Source organism: Tiliqua scincoides, chromosome 1 (genome assembly GCF_035046505.1).
Source record: "Tiliqua scincoides isolate rTilSci1 chromosome 1, rTilSci1.hap2, whole genome shotgun sequence".
In the NCBI taxonomy this organism is placed as follows: domain Eukaryota; kingdom Metazoa; phylum Chordata; class Lepidosauria; order Squamata; family Scincidae; genus Tiliqua; species Tiliqua scincoides.
In genome coordinates this window covers 73,279,510-73,299,358 of record NC_089821.1, presented here as the reverse complement: position 1 = coordinate 73,299,358, position 19,849 = coordinate 73,279,510, and the positions used below count along the sequence as shown (strand labels likewise).

General features: G+C 44.3%; 1 protein-coding gene across 1 annotated transcript in view; it reads right to left on the bottom strand.

Annotated features, from left to right (window-relative positions):
• The window catches only part of TNS1 (tensin 1), a 365,505-nt gene that overhangs the window by 21,218 nt on the left and 324,438 nt on the right, over nt 1–19,849 (bottom strand). The window contains exons 21-23 of the mRNA XM_066611663.1: nt 15,216–15,308; nt 2,597–2,795; nt 133–998 (exon numbers count right to left, since the gene is read on the bottom strand). Of these exons, the coding sequence (XP_066467760.1) occupies nt 133–998; nt 2,597–2,795; nt 15,216–15,308 (1,158 nt within the window). The remainder of the gene's footprint in view (nt 1–132; nt 999–2,596; nt 2,796–15,215; nt 15,309–19,849) is intronic.

Below are 19,849 nucleotides of genomic sequence, written 5' to 3'. Positions count from 1 at the left end.
TGATTCACAGCCTCATCCATCATGTACTGATAGGCAGAACAAACAGAAAGAAGGGAAGTCAAAAAGGCTTCCCACCGCCATCCCCGTTGTTCCTGCTATGCAAGGGAGAAGCAGCTTCAAGTGAGCTTTTACCTGGCATTGAAAACTTGGAGAAATCCGGCAGAGTATGATGAAAGGCCATGCTTCTCCCACTGCTAGGACTGGACATGCCGCTGGAGATGGGTGAAGAAGTCTTGCCATTCACAGTGGCATAGTTAGGTAGGCTGTTTGACCGATCACCTGATGACATCCTTCTCTTCTCAGGGAGGACTGGCTGAGGTGGAGTGGGGCTGCCTTGTCTGTAGACTGCCGAGTCAGGGGAAGAGGAATGTGGGCTGGTAACTCCATGGTAGTAGGCCGGGGAGACAGGAAAGGATGGGGTAGAGGGTGCTTGGTAACCTGAGGCACTGCTTTGGCGGGATAGTGTTGGGCGTTTCTCCTCTGGGGTAGAATACCCATATATGATGTGCTGATCCAAGCTAGGACTCCCAGAAAGTATGGGCGTGCTGCCTCCCATGATGGGCTGGTGCTGGCTCCCAGGCATTCCAACAAGATTGCCATGAGCACCCACTAAGTGCCTGTTCATACTTGGGCTTCCTGGAGTGGCTGCCATATTGGTGTTGATAGATCTTTGAGCAAAACCTGGGCTGGGCGGAGTATTGGTAGCCACTGTTCTGTGGAGGGAGTGAGGGCTTCCAGGTATGACTTGAACCCCAACTGCAGCAACTTGGGGTTGCAACCTTGGGTGACCATCTTGCTGAGTGTTGGCTTGTCCATCAGGGAAGTCAGTGTTCATGTAGGCTGGGAGACCCTGAGTTGATGAAGATGTGTTTTGGTAACTGCTGTGCACTGACGGCACCTGAGCTAGGTTGGTGGATTGGAAGCTGGACTCGGCTGAGGACTGGAAGGGTATGGCCATGCTGGTACTGTTCTCTGAAGGATAGCTACATAGAGAGTTCCTAAAGGAAGAAACAGAGAGAAAATCCAATTATCAAGCTATTCCCCGTCTGATATACAACACAGGGCTTTTCAGACTTGAGCACATCAGAAAACCCCTTGTTCAAACTGTTAGTTCCTCAAATCCCCCTTGCGCCCTCACATAATCCTAACTTACAAGGACCTTAAACCAAACATCATATCCAAACTACCTCTGATATCCACTCAAATACCCCATTGTTTTTATTTATTTTTATTTGCTATCAGGAATGTTCACAATTTTGGGTTCCTCTATTCTTGAAACAAACTTTGAAGTTTCAAAACTTTGAAACTTGAGTCATTTCCTACAAGGCTGCCATTTTCGGCTGCGGCTTGTCATTTCTCAGTTTGTCACTCTATAAAAGTAAACATTTTGAAGGGTCAAATATTTCACAGTAATCTGGAAATTTGACCTTTGCGTGTGGACAAACATTAAAGGGTAGATGTAAGCATGCTACGAAAAATACCAATACTTCCAGTGACAGCCTTCATCAACAGCCCTAATAAGACAGAGCATGCCATTTATGAAATTTTGGTACAATTCACTGCAATATTCTCCTATAGAGGTCTCATTTTTAAATGAATAGCAGCCACCCACAATACGAAGAGGAGGAAGAAGAAGAAAATATCCTATACTAAAGAATTTATTATGGCACATGTTGTCATAAGCAATAATACACTGCATATACCACAGCTGGAAAACATTTTAACTTAAACATGATTCACAGTCTCATATAATTAAAGAGTGCAGGTTTAAAGCTTTGTTGAAACTAGTGGACATAATCTATAGCAAATGTCTTTACGCATAACCAGTGATACAATTTCCATTTGTTTGCAAACAAATTTTTGTTGTGCAAGAGAATTTGCACATTCTGTGTGCAAGATAATTTTTAAAGTGGAATGCTCTAAATTTGACTAAAATGAAAGCTCTCACATAAAGCAGTAGTGGATGGAGGATAACAGCTGCAAATAAGGGGGGGGGGAAACCTGCGATGATCTGTTTGTGACTTTTCCAAACGGGGCAGGGATTCTAATTTTTGTTATGCTTGTGAAAATATGAATTAAAATACCTGGCTGTTCTGATAAGCCCTTTTCTATGTTCACAGTCCTGAAACTAGACATCCGGTCCTTACTAGGAGGAAAATCTGAGCTATACAGACATGCCCCCTGTATCTGCAGGTGTTCCGTTCTGGAACCCCCTGTGGTTAAAGTGAAACCATGGATATGGGAGAATGCCTCCCCCCACCCTCTCTCACTTCCAGTCCTCTGAGCCTAACAGTGTATAAAACGCTACTTCTAGTTTCTCCATGAAACCAGAAGTGACGTTTATAACGTCTTATAAGGCATTGGGAGGCCCAGGGAAGACCCAGAGGGGCCCAGGGAAGCCCAGGGAAAGGAACCTGCAATGGCCGAACTAGCAATTTTGATTATCTATCTCCTAAAAGCCTGATCAGTTGATGCTGAAAGCATGAGTGGGAATGACCTCACCATTTTTGTTAGGAAAAAAGAACCAACCCTCCCCCCATACACATCATCATCCTGTATTAGAGATGTGAGAATAAACAAAAGGGTTCTTCCTTACCCATCTGTGCTGTGCACTGGGCTGCTGGCAGCAACAGGGCTTGGCGAGGTGAAGGAGTTGGCGAAGGACCCATTCCTCACTGGTGTCTCAGTGTTGCAGACCTGTGAAGCTGAAGGCACCTGTGACTTTCCCATGATGCCACTGCCACCACCTCCTGCTGCCGCTGTACGTGCCACAGATTCCACATAACTCCGGGGCTCTGAATTGAAGCCGGAAAGAAAAGATGATGCCTGAGGTCCTGGAACCAGAAATTCTTACATTTTTACTGCTACTACTGGTTAATATTTATTGAGGTCCTGCCTGAGGCCCTAGAGTCAATCACAATGATATGGAGCTAGATTTTTTTTTCTTATGAAAATCACAGAACAAAAAGACTAACAAGGCCTTCTGCTCTATGATCCTACAGTACTGGAAGTCTGCTTCTCGTGTCAAACGCTGCCAGAAGCATAACGCATACCAACTGACCCCAGAGACAAAATTACATTCTCCACGCAACATGTGACCTGTCCCACATAGGGAGGGGCTGCTGTGATCCAGTACCAAATCAGGAGAATAGCAGTCGCTTGATAGAATGGACACAAGTGCAAAAACCAGTGGCAGGTAAAGGTTCTGCAGTTGTCTGCATGGACAACCCAGGTTATGTTTTTGTCCTCCATGTGATTCATGTGTTTGAAGCTGCTCAGGAAGCTATACCACTTGCAGGAGAACATTCCTTTTATGCATGGGCTCTAAGTAAATTTCAGCCCTTACTGATGGATGCCTGCATTGAGTATGATTTTTCTCCCTGCTCAATATCACCAGTCTTCCTTGAAGGCAACACTGCATCTTCTTTGGGAAGCTGGTTTCACTGCCCACCTAATCTTATGGTTACTGAACAAAACAAAACAAAAAATCATCTTGGAATCTTAATTTCAAACTCTTTCTGTGCAATTTGAAAGTGTTTCCTCTTGCTCTTGCCCACAGTAACCACAAAGAACATTTGTTTTCTTTATTTAGCTGGGTTTGAAAAACACTTTTGTGAATGGCAATCTGCTTCCTTTGCTCAGTGCTTTCCTTTCTGCTACTGAACAGTGAAAATTTCCAGTTCTGCTAACCCTTTTCCACAAGTTTTGTGTCCCATCCAAACCCTGGACCGACTCCATTGCTCTCCTCTTGATCATAAGGCTAAAAGTGGCAAGAGAGATTCCAAGATAAATCTCCCCAGTACTGGGGGGGGGGGGTACAAATTCTACCTCTGGAGGACATGAAATCCCAGTGTGAGCACCTACTGCTTGCAGACCCATTTGATAGCACAGAACAGGTTCTGACATTGTGTCCCCTTCAGGACCAGCATCACCTTCCCCTCCTTCTCCGGGAACTCACAGAACTACTACCTGCCTTGCCCCTCAGAACCATTTCTCCTCCTTACACCTTATACTTCTTCTTCTTTCTCTCTTTCTCTCCCAGTCTTTTCTCTCTTTGAACAACTTCTGCTACATGCAGGTCTAGTATTTAAATCTAAATACACCCTCAATGCAGTGCATATCCAATCCATTTTCAAAATTTCTGAGAGGTTATGTGTTAACAAAACAAAAGCCATGGATTTATATACTGCACTAATGGGTTTGGTACAGTTATAAGCATCTAGATCTATTCCAGCAGAACTGTAAAATGAGTTCACAACTTTATCCTTTCTTTCACTCCACACCCTCGCCGCATATTGGATCATGTCAAGTTTAAAAGGACAGAGATATTTCTTTTTATGAGTTTTTCCTGCATCCAGGAAGCACAGAAAAGATTCCTGTGAGCACAGGCCACAATCCTGCAGACCTTTTAACTCCCAAGCTTCTGATGGCATAGTCTGGGAGCAGGAAGACTTTTACAAGTCAGCAAAGGACAATTTTCATAACAAAAATCTAACTTGCAATGGGTCATATTATTAACAGTATTGACAGTCTTCAACATATGATTGAAGAATATTAGAGAGGTAAGACTGATAGATCTACCAGGACTGCAGTCACCAGCTGTTGTGAAGTTGACAATGTTGTATAATCAAAGCACAGAATTATGATCACTTCAGATATTTCTGTAAAAATGTTATAGTACATTAGCACTGTGGAGGGGAAAAATGTGTGTTGGAAATTTTAGAGAACGAAGGGAGCTAGGAGCAAGTATTGCCTTTTACCTTAAAAAATGTGCAATATAGACTACTTTGTGCCACTGAGGACTTCACAGATCCATATCAGGGATACACAATGCATCAAAAATTAAAAAACCTGTACCGTATATAGAATATTTTTCAAAGGGCTATTTGGGCAAGAAGTTCCAGCATCTTTGCAGTGCAAAAAGGTAGATGAAATAATCCAGTAGTTTATTCATAGTCCAATCACTGCAGGCCTTTTAACTGGTTGTATAAAATGCAAGACTCGGGAATTGCCTTCTATGCTGGAAATTAATTCAATAAGGGCCCAGTTGTGTGAAGACGAGGAGAACTTCAGCACTGGCAAGTCAGATCTGTTGGCCAAGCCCTAATCGTCATGTGTCCAAAGCTGTTTTTGCCAATCAACCAAGCCCACTAAGGCAGGAGGGGCAGGAATGGAATGGAATGAGGAGGAAGGGTTGGTCTGCCCTCTTCATACCAAACATTTCATGAGGTGAAAGCCCAAAACAACCATCTTGGCCAAACCCACTGACACTTGGCTGTCTTGGTGCTGGACCAAAGTACAGCCTCAAATGACTTGCAAGAGGCAAAACAAGACATTATGCTACTTAAAGTAATTACATCTGTTAGACCCACACATTTCCCATTCCCCTCCCTTGCTAAAAATAGCACGGTTCTATATCCATGAGTTAACTTGTAAGAAGCTAATGAGAAACTGCCAGGAGAAGCCAAGAACTTATGTTAAATGAGAAAGAAACAAGAATTTCTTTATACCAAAGCTGGAAGGGTAGAGATGCAAGACAACAGCAAAGAGAAGAAAACGAGTGAATCTGATGTACCCAACTTCCCTAGTTTCTGCTTTCGGTTCAGAATAATTTTTCCTTTGAATATTTTTCTCAATCAGCTGCATAATTCCCTTTCCTCTCCCCCCCCCCCCATGCACACACACAGTGCTAAGGCCCTGTCCAGCCTTCATTCAAGTCTCTGGATGTGCCACATTCCAAAAGCCAGTTGTGTGCAAATTAACTGAGTGATACTGAAAAATGAGCAAGGATTTTTAGTAAACCATTTGCAAACACTAAATGGAGGAGAGAATGTACCCTTGGAACCAATGTACAAAATGATGGGTAAAGTTCTAAGTCCTCTGCCATATCAAGAAATATCTAAAAATATCCCCTCTATATTTATGCTAAGCAAGTGAAAAGTTCATTTTGTGTGTGTGTGTTGGGGGGGGGGGGAATCAGAGAATGTGAAATAACCATATTGACAATCTTACATTTTCCTACATTCCAGATATTTCCATATCCTTCCATTTAGAAACCACAAATCTGTATATTTTAGATTTCTGTCACACAGTAAATTGCTTTCAAATACTTAATATTGAGGCCATTCACAATTCAGTACATTCCAGTACTCTTCCTAGAGCTATTTTGCAACAGCACAAATGCCTAAGAAGTGGTGGATTAAAGAACCATGAGCTGAACCATATTTTGGGAAACCCTATACATGGGAGGGTCACATACAGTGCTTTCTCCTTGGCTTGCACAAACCCAGGCATATGAAGGCAAACATCTGTCATCTACTTGATGAATGCTACATCAAAAATAAGTTGCATTAGTGCAGATATAATGTTGCTGAACTCTTAACCATAGTTACATTTCTGCCCAACTGCATATACACAACAGGGACCAAATGTGTACACCTGTGAGATGGGCAGAAATGGGTTAACAGGAATAAAAGGCACATAATATAAAAGGCAGGACCTGCATGATTTCTCCCCTCTCCTGTGCAAATTCCGCCTTTCCTTCCCTTGTTAGCACTGCCTATGTTGCATCATGGTTTGGTTAGTTATATCTGTACCAGCGCTAACCATGGTTACAGCTACTCAGAGTCTACACAGGTGAAGTTACACCGGCATAGGGAACAGTGGGGGAAAGAACACACAAGCCTGTATGCTCCCAATCGCTTAGCTCTGCTCTTATGAAGGACAGGCTAACAACCTTTCAAACATCTTCCATTTGGTAACATGGTCACTTCTTCATTGGGACACATGAAGGCATCCACAATAATCTGAGCAGAACAAGAGAACAGACAGCTAAGTCTAATCCCGCCTCCTCAATGCGCTTATTTATATATCTAGAATGGTGATTCCAATCCAGTATGAATAAGCTTAGGAAACTTATGGATGGAAGCAGAGGGTGTTCATTATTCTAGGTAAATTAATGTGGAATTTCAAAAATGTTGTCTTACGCTACACACTTTTGAACAAATAGACATTTTTTTCAATGAGAGTGTGTGTGCTTGGGGTCAGGGACACTGCTCTCTTAAAGAAGGTTTCAAACGTACAGTAATATGTACTATATGCAAGCAAACAATTTGAAAGGTGAGGTGATGATGATCACCTGAAAAGAAATATGAGTTTACAATATCCGACTGGCAAAGTTGGACAATTCCCATAAGCATCTTGCTGATGTTTTATCTCAGGATCTCAGACTGACATTCTCTACCTAGAAATACTTGGACATCCTGTCTAGAAAATGTTTAGGGTGCCATTTGGGTTTGTTTGAGATTACTAAAAATGTAGCAGCCCTCCAAAAGTCCAAGCTGCACCCCAGCTGGGTTCTGTCCGAAACAGCATCTTAAACTTCTGAACTCTCTCTCTCTCTCTCTCTCTCTGGTTTTCTGCTTATTTTCACTCTGTAATAGGCCAAAAGTAGCCCAGATCTTGGGGATTATTAGGAATGTATGATCTTTGCATATGTATGGAACAGTGCCAAAATGTGTACTGGGTAGGGGAAAACAAAAGCCTTAGGGGCCAAACTACATGTGAAGCTAAATTGTGCAGTTGTTTTTCCCTTAAAAGATTTTTATTTATTTATTACAGAATGAAATAGAAAACTTAGGGGAGGGGGCTACCCTTTGCCCTCCACCAGAGATTTTTCCCCTAGGGAAAGCAGCTGAAAGAGAAAGAGCTTTTCAGTATAAAACTGCCTAAAAGGAAAACTTCTTCTTTGTCCTGCCCCCTCTGTCCCCCATGTATCTTCTGGGGGAGACGGAAGCCTTTAGAATTATATTTACTAAAAGAGAAAAAACCTGGAGGGAAAAACTATATACACTTAGTTTCACAAGAATGTTGGCTCTTACTATGCAGGGTTACTGTTGCTATGGGTAGAATTACACGGGGGGGGAGAATAGAGGGGGGGTCTTTCCATCCTCAAATATAATTGTGTGTAGTTGGGACACAAATGTGTACTACGTCAAAAAGCTGTTGGGAGACTAGAAGAAAACTGCTCCAAGTTCTTCAAAGGAATGGTGGAATATAACATTTCGGGCACAATCCAGAGGTACCCTTGGGCTGACGCAAGTCCCTTGCGCTGGCCCAAGGGGATCGCAATGTGCCTCCTTGGGAGTCGGCAAGGCCTATGCGCATAGGCATGCTGGCCTGCAAAGGCTGACACAAGATTCCATGCCGATGGAGCTGGGACGACACACGGCTCTGGGGTGGGTGGGGAGGAGGTGGGAGGGAGGCATTCCGGGGCAAGGGTAGGACAGGTGGTGGGTGGCACCAGGGTCGGGCAGGTGGGGAACGAGATTGGAACCCAGCACTTACGGCTTCAAGCCATTCTGCTCTCCTCGGACTTGTACCAGCTCAGGAGGTGGCGCACGTCCGAGGTGACCCATAAGGGCTAGGGTGCCTTACCTGGAGGTAAGGGGAAAACTTTTCCCTTACCTCTGGCTGAGCCACTTTGGGCCCCCATCCTGCACTGGATACAGCGCAAGTCTCTTGGCTTGCCTGTTCCAGCGCAGGATAGGATGTGCCCTTAACGAACAACAACAACAAAAAGAGCATTAGACATGATTCCAGATTGTGAAAACAGCATCACAAACATTACTACCTCTAAAACAGAGACTCTCTGATTGCTGTAGGAAGTACTGCAATATCACCAGAAGGACTGACTGGAAGAAGCTAAATGCTACTGCAAAATAAAGCCAATTTCAGATGTGACCTTTGTGGCCTGGGACCATAACAACACAAGACAGCACACTAGCACCACCTGAGAGAATGCCAAGTTATGATGGTGCCATGAGAAGTAACCATGCCATCATATTTTCATACATAATTCACATTTTCATATGTACCTGGCTGGGTCAATCCTTAAACCCTCAGTACCAATGGTAGTGTACATGCCAATAAGGGATGGATAAGAGGAATACAGGACTTTGCCCTAGGGCCCCAAACAACCTGGTGCCAGCACTGAGTATCAGATTGGATCAGTTTCAAAAAAACTCCCATGATGCACAGTTAACACATAACCATACTTAAGACTGCAACTGTACACACATGTACATGGGAGTAAAGTAAACCAAGTAAACATGCATAGGATTGTCACTAGACATTTTGCAACTAGAGACAAAATCATACTGGCAACCTTGATTAGCTATGACTAAATTCGATATTTGAAAGTACCATCTCTGCTACAAGAAACAATATAATAGCATTAAAAAAATACAAATAGGTAAATGAGGGAATAATCGGTCAGATAATCTATAGCCCAATTCTATGCAAGTCTACTCAGAAGTAAGTCTGATTGAGTTCAATGGGGCTGACTCCCAGGAAAGCGTGCACAGGATTGTAACCCTAGACACCTGCAAGATATTCTGAGAGAGTAAACCTGTGCGCACAGCAGCTTATTGACATCAGTTAGGCTAAAAGTGCCATTCTTAGAAAAGTAATCACCTCCCTGCTAATTTCTCTGCCCACATTTATTTACTTAAAGATTAATTCCCATGTACAACAACTTTTGGGGCAATCTGAAGTGCACTGAACTCTTGTGAAGGAAATGTCACTTCCTCCAATCTTCCTCCAGTCTTCAGTAAGGCAACCAAGTGTTTTGATAAGTGAAACAACAGCGGCCTGGTGTCATATTTTTGCCCTAACAGTTGTATCAAATAAAAAACAATTCCTTTCTTACCTTCCTCAGATTCAACTACTTTCTCCCAGTCTAGTTCTGAGGGGCAAGCATGAAAGCAGGAAGAAAGGGAAAGGAAGACAAGTGGCAAGGAAATGAAAATGGAGGAAGAAGGAAGAAAAAGAGAGAGGTTGAGATTAACAAGCTTTTACTTAGTCAGCTATTGAGAACATTAGTAGCACTTGCAGTTGATCTAAATGACAGTAGATGTCAAACAAATACACACACCTACTTCAAAGAATCCTAAATATCTGCAAAACAACAACAGCAATTTATTGCTGGCCCAGCAATCTGTATCACCACATACAAATTAAGTATACATTAGGCCACGTCACACATTGTTTTTATTATTAACGCTAGACCAGTCTTCGATAACCCGGTCACTGAAGGGGAGGGGTCATTGTTGGAGCACTTGCTGTACATGCAGAAGATCCCAGGTTCAATCCCTGACAGCTCTAGACAGAGCTGGGAAAGACCCCACTCTGAAACCCTGGACAGTCACTGCCAGTCAGCGCAGACAATACTGAGTGAAACAAATAGCCTTAATATAAGGCAGCTTCATACACAGACTGGCAGTCCAATCTAACATAATTTCCCAACACCAAAGCAGACATGCCAACAGGGCACGTACTGCATCCCATGGGGGACTTTTGAGCCCTGGAGGCTTCCTCACAGTAAGGGAACATTTGTTCCCTTGCCCTGGGGCAAGACTCTGCTTCCTCAGTAGGTCTACTTGGATCTGCACCAGCTATTTCGCTGGGGCAAGTCTGAGTGGACCTAGGTGGGTGGATTGAGGCTGGGAAGAGGGATATTGGTGGAGCCACTACTGCTGACTACCTCCTCTTCCCACCCTTGACACACACCCCCATCCCCACTCCATTCTGCCCACAGCCTGCACCAACTTGCTGAGGCTCCTGTGGAGGTCACTGTCACCTGGCTGCCACCACTCACTGTTTGCAATGGTGACTATGTTGTGCTCCAGGGCATGTTACATTCTGAAATGGTCATAAAGCCCGAATTCATGTTCTGGCAACACAGCAGGCCCATAGGATTGGGCAGTTATATTTCGAATCCTGGCATCAGAAGAATGTGGAAACAAAGGGCAGATTTATTTTTTTAATGTTGAATGTCTAGATATCCACATGAAATGAGATTTTCATTCTTAGCAGTGTTTTGTTTTTAAAGAATGGTAATTTCAGCAGCCTTCTATAGCAGTGTTTCTCAGCATTTGTCCTCCCCCAAACCACTTCACATGGTCCACCTATACAAAGTACCACCGGAATTAACCCACAATGACATAATTGCAAGTTACTTCTGGGTTGGAAAGTCAGATGCAACACAACAAACACCAATAAGAGGCTCAGGGTGGACAGGAGGGCTTTTTCAAGTGTGGAAAAGCATGCTTTGGAGCTCCACCCTGTGAGCTGAGACTCCTACCACAGGTTGTTGTGTCGTGTTCCTGGTGTTGCTGCTGGGCAGCAGGGGCCCAATGCTCCAGCAAGTACCACCAGACACCACCTCAAGTACCACTGATAGTACCCATTACCACTAATTGAGAAACACTGTTCTATAGTATTAAACACTATCCAGAGAGTGGCTGATTACACCCATGAAGAAGGGATAATCTCGCAAAATTATTTCATGTTTGCTTGCAGTTTGGGTGCCGTCCTTCCTAATTGGTCTCTTCTTGAATCAAGTTAGCAAATTCATACTTATGCAGTCATCTGTAGCAGGCATTATGTAAACTTTGACAGATGTTGACTCAACACCTGAAAACTCAGTTTGGCGGCAAACTGCAATTATGAGGACTCATCTATCATCTGTCAGCTTCTCAGTGTTATCTCCTACATTTGTTTTTGTATTTATATTTACTTGAAACCCCAACAGCCCGCCCCCAACCAGACCAAACCAAAACTTGCTTAATTTTACAACAAAACAGCATAGGGGCTCCTTATGCTTAATCTATATTCTCAATTTTTGCAGGGTATGGATTACACATAGACGGCCCAATTCTGTGAGGGCTGGCTGGCAGCAGAACATGTGTTCTACTGCAAGAGATTGTCACGAAGCATTCATAAATCATGAATAGTATGTGCTGAAGTACTGTCGAGTCTTTCTGCCTGTCTGCTCCAGCAGATCTCCGGCAGGCAGCCCACTGACAATGGTAAGAAGGTGGAAAAGGTGGGAAGGGTAAAGGAAGGCAGAATGGGAGAAGGAAGGGGTGAAAGAGTGAGAAGGGGGTATGATATGGTTGGGGAGGCTGTGAGAGGGGATGGATCCATACTGATGGCATGCACAGGATCCTATCCACTTTTTCTACAGCCTCCTCACTCCCTTTCTCTCCTCAGACTTGTGCTATTGATTTCTCTAGCACAGGTCCAAGGAGACCCATTTTGGAGCAGGAGGTTTATGCAGGGTAAGATTTAAAAGTCTCCTTTCCCTGCTGAAGCCTCCTGATCTACCCACTCACCCTCTGGATACAATGAACCCATTTTTGGTGCAGGTGCATCAGCTGTGGGAAGGAAGGATAGGATTGGGCTCAGAGAGTGCAGGTATACCTGCAGGTACCTGTGCAAAGGAGACTCTGAAAACACAAAGAAAGGGGTCAGGTCAGCAGGCATAATCTCCTTCCCACACCATCCCCCAAATACACCCAATCATCATTTACACAAGATTAAAACATATATTACTTTCATTGAGGTTTCCTAAGCAAATTCTACTGACAATGAAGCTAAGCAAGCTAAGTGTTGAAAACAAATCTGCAAAAACTCAGCTCCTGTTAAAGACAAGATGGGCAAGAAGTTAGCTACAAATCAGTTGAGATTAAAACATCATGTGGCAAGGAGTTCCACAGATCAATTATGCACAGATTAGTTACCTCATCTGCAATGCGTATTCCATCTGTAATAATAACGATCCACCTTTCAGAGTTGTTGTAATAAGTACAAGATAATACCTTTGAAGCATTTTAAATACTCTAACAGCCCAATCTACTCAGAAGTAAGTCCTACTGTTCAATGGCTGCTATGTAAATGTGTATAGGATTGTAGCCTGTGGCACTTTTTAAATGCTAAGATTTATTAATTAGATTTTTGAATGTCTGTCTCTCAACCTTTCCATTACTTAACAGTCTCTCTCCATACACCCACCTAAGAGTTTACAGCATTGCTATAAAACTGTGCTCTAGGCAAATGTTGGCCCTCCAGAAGTGTAGGGGCTTGCCAGATGTGTTTTATTTCATCTATAGCACAGACTCAGGCTTTCACTCGAATAAATGTCTGTTAGGATAGTTCACCTCCAACATTGACAATGCCTAAAAAGAAAATGCTGCAGAATCTTAGAAAGAGGAAGGACGGGTCTTGGCTAAATGATCTGGAATCCATCTGGAAGTCTTTGGGACAGCCTATTAATGACAGAAGAGCACTTAGCAATGAGGTCAGGGGATTGCAGGCAGGAAAACTTTGCAGGGAAGAAGAAAGAATCCGCTATTGCTTCATTTAAATTTTGTTCGGTTAAAGCCCAGGGTGTCTCAAGCACATCGTGAGCAAGCAGAGCAGAACCACATGTAAAGCAGGGAACAGAAAATAAATGGCTATTTTACAGTGATGAATCAATACACGAATACTGACACTTTCATTTCTAGTTGTTATCATTTGCACGGTAAGCTAAACTGAGTGCCCATAATATGAATTTTAAAAGAAATCGGGCAGATTAAAAGAAATTAAGTTAAGATACCACAACAGTTATCTGCCTGTTGATGGGAACCTACTAGGCAGGGTCAGAGAGTTCTAGCTCTGAGGTTCACTTATTTACTTCCCCCCCCCCCCTCCAAAATAAAACACATAAGGAAGCAACGTTCAACTAATCCTTGGCAGACATTTACAAGGAAATTCGGACCTTTTACCACCTGGCCCAAATCTTTGCTTTACTATCTTGCTTTGCTGTACTTCTCCAAGGTATACTGTAACTGCACATGCCGTACAATCATAATTTAATTAAAAAGAGGCAGGAAATACGTTCCATTGCAGCACATGATATACACTGTCCAAAAATCACCAGTCATGGCATGCAATTAGTTGCCCATCACTAGAACTGAATTATAGACATTTCATGTGGAAATCTGTACTTTGGACCTGAAGCAATAAAAAGCAATAATAAAGGCAAAACTGGATTTGTGGGGGGCAGATTTCCATGCTCACTCCAAAATGAATGCAGTCTTCCTCAAATTTGAATTTTAACCCAAATTTGGTTATGTTTGGAATACAAGACAATGCAAGTTCAAATCTTATTAGCAATTTTCAAAAAAGGTTTTGCTTCTACAGAGAGAAAACGGCTCTCTCCCTGCCACCTGCGATTAAAAACAAGTAGAAAAGAAAGGCACCTATTTGCCCTTTAGCATTTAATCAGCAAAGAACATCAGAACATGATTTGCTCTTGTAGAGACAGTTGATGCTGTCAGACGAACGGAAGAATACACACACACACACACACACACACACACACACACACACACACACACTATAAGTCTAAAATTGTTTTCAGATGTCATTAGAATAAATGGTCTGCATGAAATGTATTCCTTGAAAACGACTTACAGCACAATACTGGCCCAGTAGGGCTGCATGACCTACACTGCATCCAGTGCAACTCACGAGACAGCCAGAGGTCTCCACAGGGTAAGGGGATTTATTTTCCCTTACCCCAAGTAACGCCCCAACTGCTCCAATGGGGCTTTAATTAAAAAGAAGCTGGCACAAATCCAGAAAGCCTCATGTAGGGCTACCCAGCCAAGGAAGGGGGTTAGGATACAATGGAGGAGGCTTCTGTCAATCCCGTCCCCCTTCCGGGCCTGAACGTCCCTTCGTTCCACCCTCCCCCTGCTCAGAAAGCCCCCTCCCTGCCTCCAAAAAGCCCTCTCTGAATCCCTGTGCCGCCCAGTGCAACTTTATCTGTATTGGTCGGTGCTGGGACAGGATGTGGCGCAGGCAGGCCATCGGGCCAGCCCAGCTGGATCATGAGTCGTCATGAACAAGCCTTATAGTACATTTGTGACACTTTGAGCTAGCACAGGAATGACTGCACCGGCTCAGCACAAACTTAGGAGTGCACTGTTAATCATACTTTGGTGTCTTATATCTTAGAAATGAACTAATGCAGTGGTGGTCAAACTGGTGGGTGGAGCTCCAGAGCTCGGAGCTTACGAAATTGGAAGTGAGGTTTGACTGCAGAACACCGATAGGGCTGTGAGCCTCCAGGACCCTCCAGGAGGTTGCACAACCTCCCCCCCTCCCCAGTTACATTAAAATGCTTCTGGGTGTCCGCAGCACCACGACTGCTGCGGCACTGTCAGGGCACCTCCATATCCTAGTCCCCACCCGTCAAACCTTCCAAGTGCTTCTCAGACTCCCAGAAAGTTTGAGAACCGATGCAAGAATGCATTGGACAGACAATACATTTTAATCTGATGGTTGTCTATTCCCCCTCCAAGTGCTGCAATACTATCTCTTACCTCCTGACTGCTGCAACAGGATCTCGGCTGGGTTGTGAGGTTTTAGGCCCAGTGCTGAAAGTGGAGTTTTGGCCAGTCCTGGTGGAGAACGCACTGTTGACAAGAAGAAAAAGAGAGGAATGTATCCACAAAATAAAGCAAAGAGAGATGGATTACAGTTAAAAAGCAATAAATTCAGGTATCTCTGTTTGTTGCTAAATGCCAATTTACAGCAAAAGTTCAACATGATTGTAACTAAATCCTGGCTAAGTACATGTGTGGCTGGAAACACCCAGGGTGGCTGGCCTGCTGAAACCACAGGAATGTTGCTGCTGAAAGTAGGCCCCCTGTCTCTGAGTGACACCTCTGGCTAAGAAACAGCTACTTTTTCGTAAAGAACAGAATCAAATCAGCCTTCCATATTAGCACTAAGTGCCAGAGAACGAGTGCTGGTGAAAAGTGCTGGTGACCAGAAAGCCCCCTTCAAGAGTGTCGCATGTTCTCTTAAGTCAAGTGGACCTACATAATGGAAGGCCTGAAACTGTTGTACTGGGAGCAAATAACTATTAACGCCATTGTCTCACCAGTGCTTGGCACACTTGCCACCAAAGGAATCTCTCAGAGGCTGGTAAGGCTAAGCCAAGAGGACTCATCACCAACCTCCCTGAACAGCAACATCCCTGCGCTTAGACAATGCCACCTACTGTGTTACTATCAACCGTCTAGTCTAGTGCTTCCCAAACTCCTACAAGGGAATTGGGAGCACTGTAAGCATATGTGGAGGAGGGGCTATGGCAGCAATACAATCCCCAGGATTGAGCTGCTGCCGGGGGGGGGGGTTTATACTTACCCTGCCGGGACAGGTTGCTTCTGCAGGGCTCTCCAAGCCTCTATAACAGTTTAAAAAAAAACTCGATAGAAACCTCTTCTGGTATTCAATCAAAAACTGGAAGTGGTTTTCAATCATGTTTTTTACTGTTACAGAGGCTCGGGGAGCCCTGCAATCCCCAGAGGCTGGCAGTCCTTCAGGTAAGTGTAAACCACCACCACCCCTGGCAGCAGCGCAATCCTGAGGATCGTGTTGCTGCTTTCCCCCCTCCCCGCCCCTTAAAGGGGCAGGGACAAGTGTTTTGCTGCCTGGTGGGTCACAACCCACCAGTTTGGGAACCACTGGTCTAGCCACAGTACAAATGGTCAAAGACAGCTGGTCTTTTTTTTTTTTCCCTTGTTGGCCGACACAGTTCCAAGCACTGACTAAGGGCCCAATCCAATCCAATTTTCCAGTGCTGGTGCAGTCCTGCCAACGGGGTGTGCACTGCATCCTGTGGTGGGGTGTCAGACACAGAGGCATCCTCAAGGTATGGGGACATTTGTTCCCTTACCTCGGGGCTGCAGTGCAGTTGCACCGGTGCTGGAAAGTTGGATAGGATTGGGCCATAAGGCTGCAATGCTACACACGCTTAATTGGGAGTAGTCTCCATTGAGCACAGTGGAACTTATACCTGAGTAACTATGCAATTTTGTATTACAAATAGGATTGCATGTGGTTGATGGATTAAAGGGGAAAAAAGAAAAAAAATCCTAAGAACTTTTGGCTAAGTTCTTTACAGTGCAATTCTGTATATTTTTACTCGGAAGTAAGTCCCACTGTGTTCAGTTCACTGTGTGCTTATTTCCAGGTAAGTGTGCACAAGATTGCAGCCTTAGACCAGACACTGCTTTCAATAGGACCTGGCCTACTCCCACTCAAAACAAACAGCAGGCCCTGTTTCTAAAGGCATTAAAAATGGTTTCATACCCATGTTACAAGAGTCAGCCCAGCCCATCTTTCATTACATTTGCTCCAGTGGCCAGGGTATAATTGCAAGGGTCTTTTCAGATGCCATATTTAGCCTGCAGTTTGGGCTTCTATCGTGAGATAAACATAATAGCCACTGTCCAGAAACAGTCCACATTAGGTAAGGACAAATCCAGATGTCTCTGGTTTGAAGGGATGAGCACTTCCTCTTCACCCCACAGTTCAAGTACAGTTGTGCGGGCACCCTCGGGAGTTCCACTCCTGGAACTCCTGAAGATGCCAGTACCCACAGATAATGAACTGCTGTGCTCCAGTCCCATGCGGAAGGTGTTCCGAGGCCGGGGTGACTGTGTGCAGCCTCCCTGGCCCTCAGTATACTTTCTAAAGGCAAAAACAAAAACCACCTCATTTCCAGTTTTCTGGAGAAAAGAAATTACTTCTTATGCTCTTCGAAGGCAATCTGAGGGCCAGGGAAGCCCTTCACAGTCTCTCTGGCCCTCAGAATGCCTTCAAAGGGCATAAAAATGTCACTTTTTATGCCAAAAACCAGAAGTGAGGGGTTTTTTTGCCTTTAGAAGGCATTCTAAGGGCCAAGGAGGGCAGACTTGGCTTCCCCAGCCCTCAGATCAACCTCTGGATTTGACCAGAGCATAGCTCTGGTTGTGTTCAGAGGGTCCAGGTTGGCCCATTCCCATTTGTGACTGACTGGGAGATTATATGATAGTTAAGAAATCTGCCAATGCCTAGCTGCTTCTGTCTTCTTCTTTATGATTTCCAGGAAATGTCCAGAATTCTTGGTAACAAATGACTACAGCATTCCCACGATTATCATTACGTTTAGGGGAAAAAAATGGATGGATGGCATCAACAAGTGCCACACTTTCACTGCATAGTAGACATGGCATCTGCAAAGAGCCTAAACTATGATTATGAAACAAAAAGTGAGACCCCAAACACCATGTGGACATTGTATATCATAAACAGCATACATCACAGACATAGAAGTACATGTCAGAAAAATGAACATCCACATCAATGAAGTGTTTGCACAGTTGCATCAACTCCTGCCTACCCAATCAGGATGGAGAACAGCAAATAGGACAGTCATGTGTATATATATAGATATATAGATAATATATACACAGCAGGGAGCAATGGAGCAAACGGATGCAGATGTATACATGAGATGTATTTGAAACAGCAAGTCTCACAAAAAACTCGAACATGGGTTTTTTCTGCTTTCAATCTACTGGTATATATTACACCCGATAGTTCATTTTACCAGCTCCAAACAATTCAGGCGTTTTAACTTGAAGCAATAACTTCTTGCCATAAGGATTAGTGGGTGTATGTAGACAAATGAAGTACTGTTGTCTATGAGGGGGAAATTCAACACATTCTCCATGACTTACATTGCAATCCTCTGACTTACGACTTCAGATGGGCACCCACGTCAGGAACTCAGCGGGGGAGGGGGGGGAGGCAGGGTCAGCTGACAGGCAGGCACATTAAAGGAAAGCCAGTTTACAAGAGCCAATTTCATCACAGGCCCACTAGGCTAGGCTCAGGGCTAATGAGCAACTGGGAAACAAGAAATTCAACAGCCAGCAATTCCATGTCCAGATTGGGTATAGCCGGTGATCAATATGTATCCCCACAGGATTAGGTATTATCCTATATACCTATTAGATATAGCATTTAATTCCTGACTTGAACTGTCCAACTCTTCTGGGCTTCTGCTGCTGATCCCTCAGCTACCTTATTCAGTTTTGTGGCTTCATTACAGAATTAGGGCCAAATCCTATGCAACTTTCCAGTCCTGGTGCAACCATGCCAATGGGGTGTGCACTGCATCCTATGGTGGGAAGGTACTTATGGAGACCTCCACAAAGTAAGGGAGCATTTGTTCCCTTGCCTCAGAGCTGCACTGCAGCTGCACTGGAGCCAGAAAGTTGGATAGGATTGGGCCCTTAGTTCACAGAACTGATTTATACATGCTGGAGAGAGAGAACCCCAGGATCACATACTTTACTGCAGAGCCACTCTGAGCTATCAACTCTATGACTATATAGTGGGCCCCAGGCACTGAAGGCTTTGGAGACAGCATCATCCTTAGCTCAACCGAACCCGAATGAATCCATAGCGCTTCCATTTCAGAGCAGTCACCATATGTAAAGCAAGAGGTAGTTGCATCAAAGCCTGACATTCTGTGCTCACTCTGAAGAGAGTCAAATTGAAGTCAGTAGGAATTATTTCTGAGGGAATATATATGGGATTGGGCCACATGTCCCACTGAAAACAATGGGACTTGTGGCCCAATCCTAACAGGATTTACGGACCAGAATTCCAGCAGCGTAAGGTCCTTTATGGCTGTTGCAATTTGTGACATGCCATTCAGCATAGCCTGGTCACTGCTGCAAGTGGCAAACAGCTGGGTCCACATGCCAGTGGACAGAGAAGGAGCCCTGGCACTGGTAAGTCAGCATGAGGAGTGGGCAGGAGGAATAGGGCAGGGAGGGGGAGGCTTAGAGAAGAGACTGGGTTGGGGAGGAGGGCAGATCAATGCCATCAATATCCTATCCCCTTTCCTTTCTTCAGCTTATCTTCTCAGGTCCACTTGGATTTTTGCCAGCTATACAGCTGGAGCAGATCTGAGTAGACCCAGCAGGGCAATAAGGGCTTACCCCGGGGTAAGGGAACAAACCTTTCCTTAACTTGAGGAGGCCTTCACAGCCTGAAAATCTTCCACAGGATGCAGCAAGTGCCTGATAGTGCAGCTGCACTGCTGTGCAGGGAGTTATGTAGACTGGACTGCCCATGACAGCTAACTAGGGATGATCATGCATCAAATGCACCC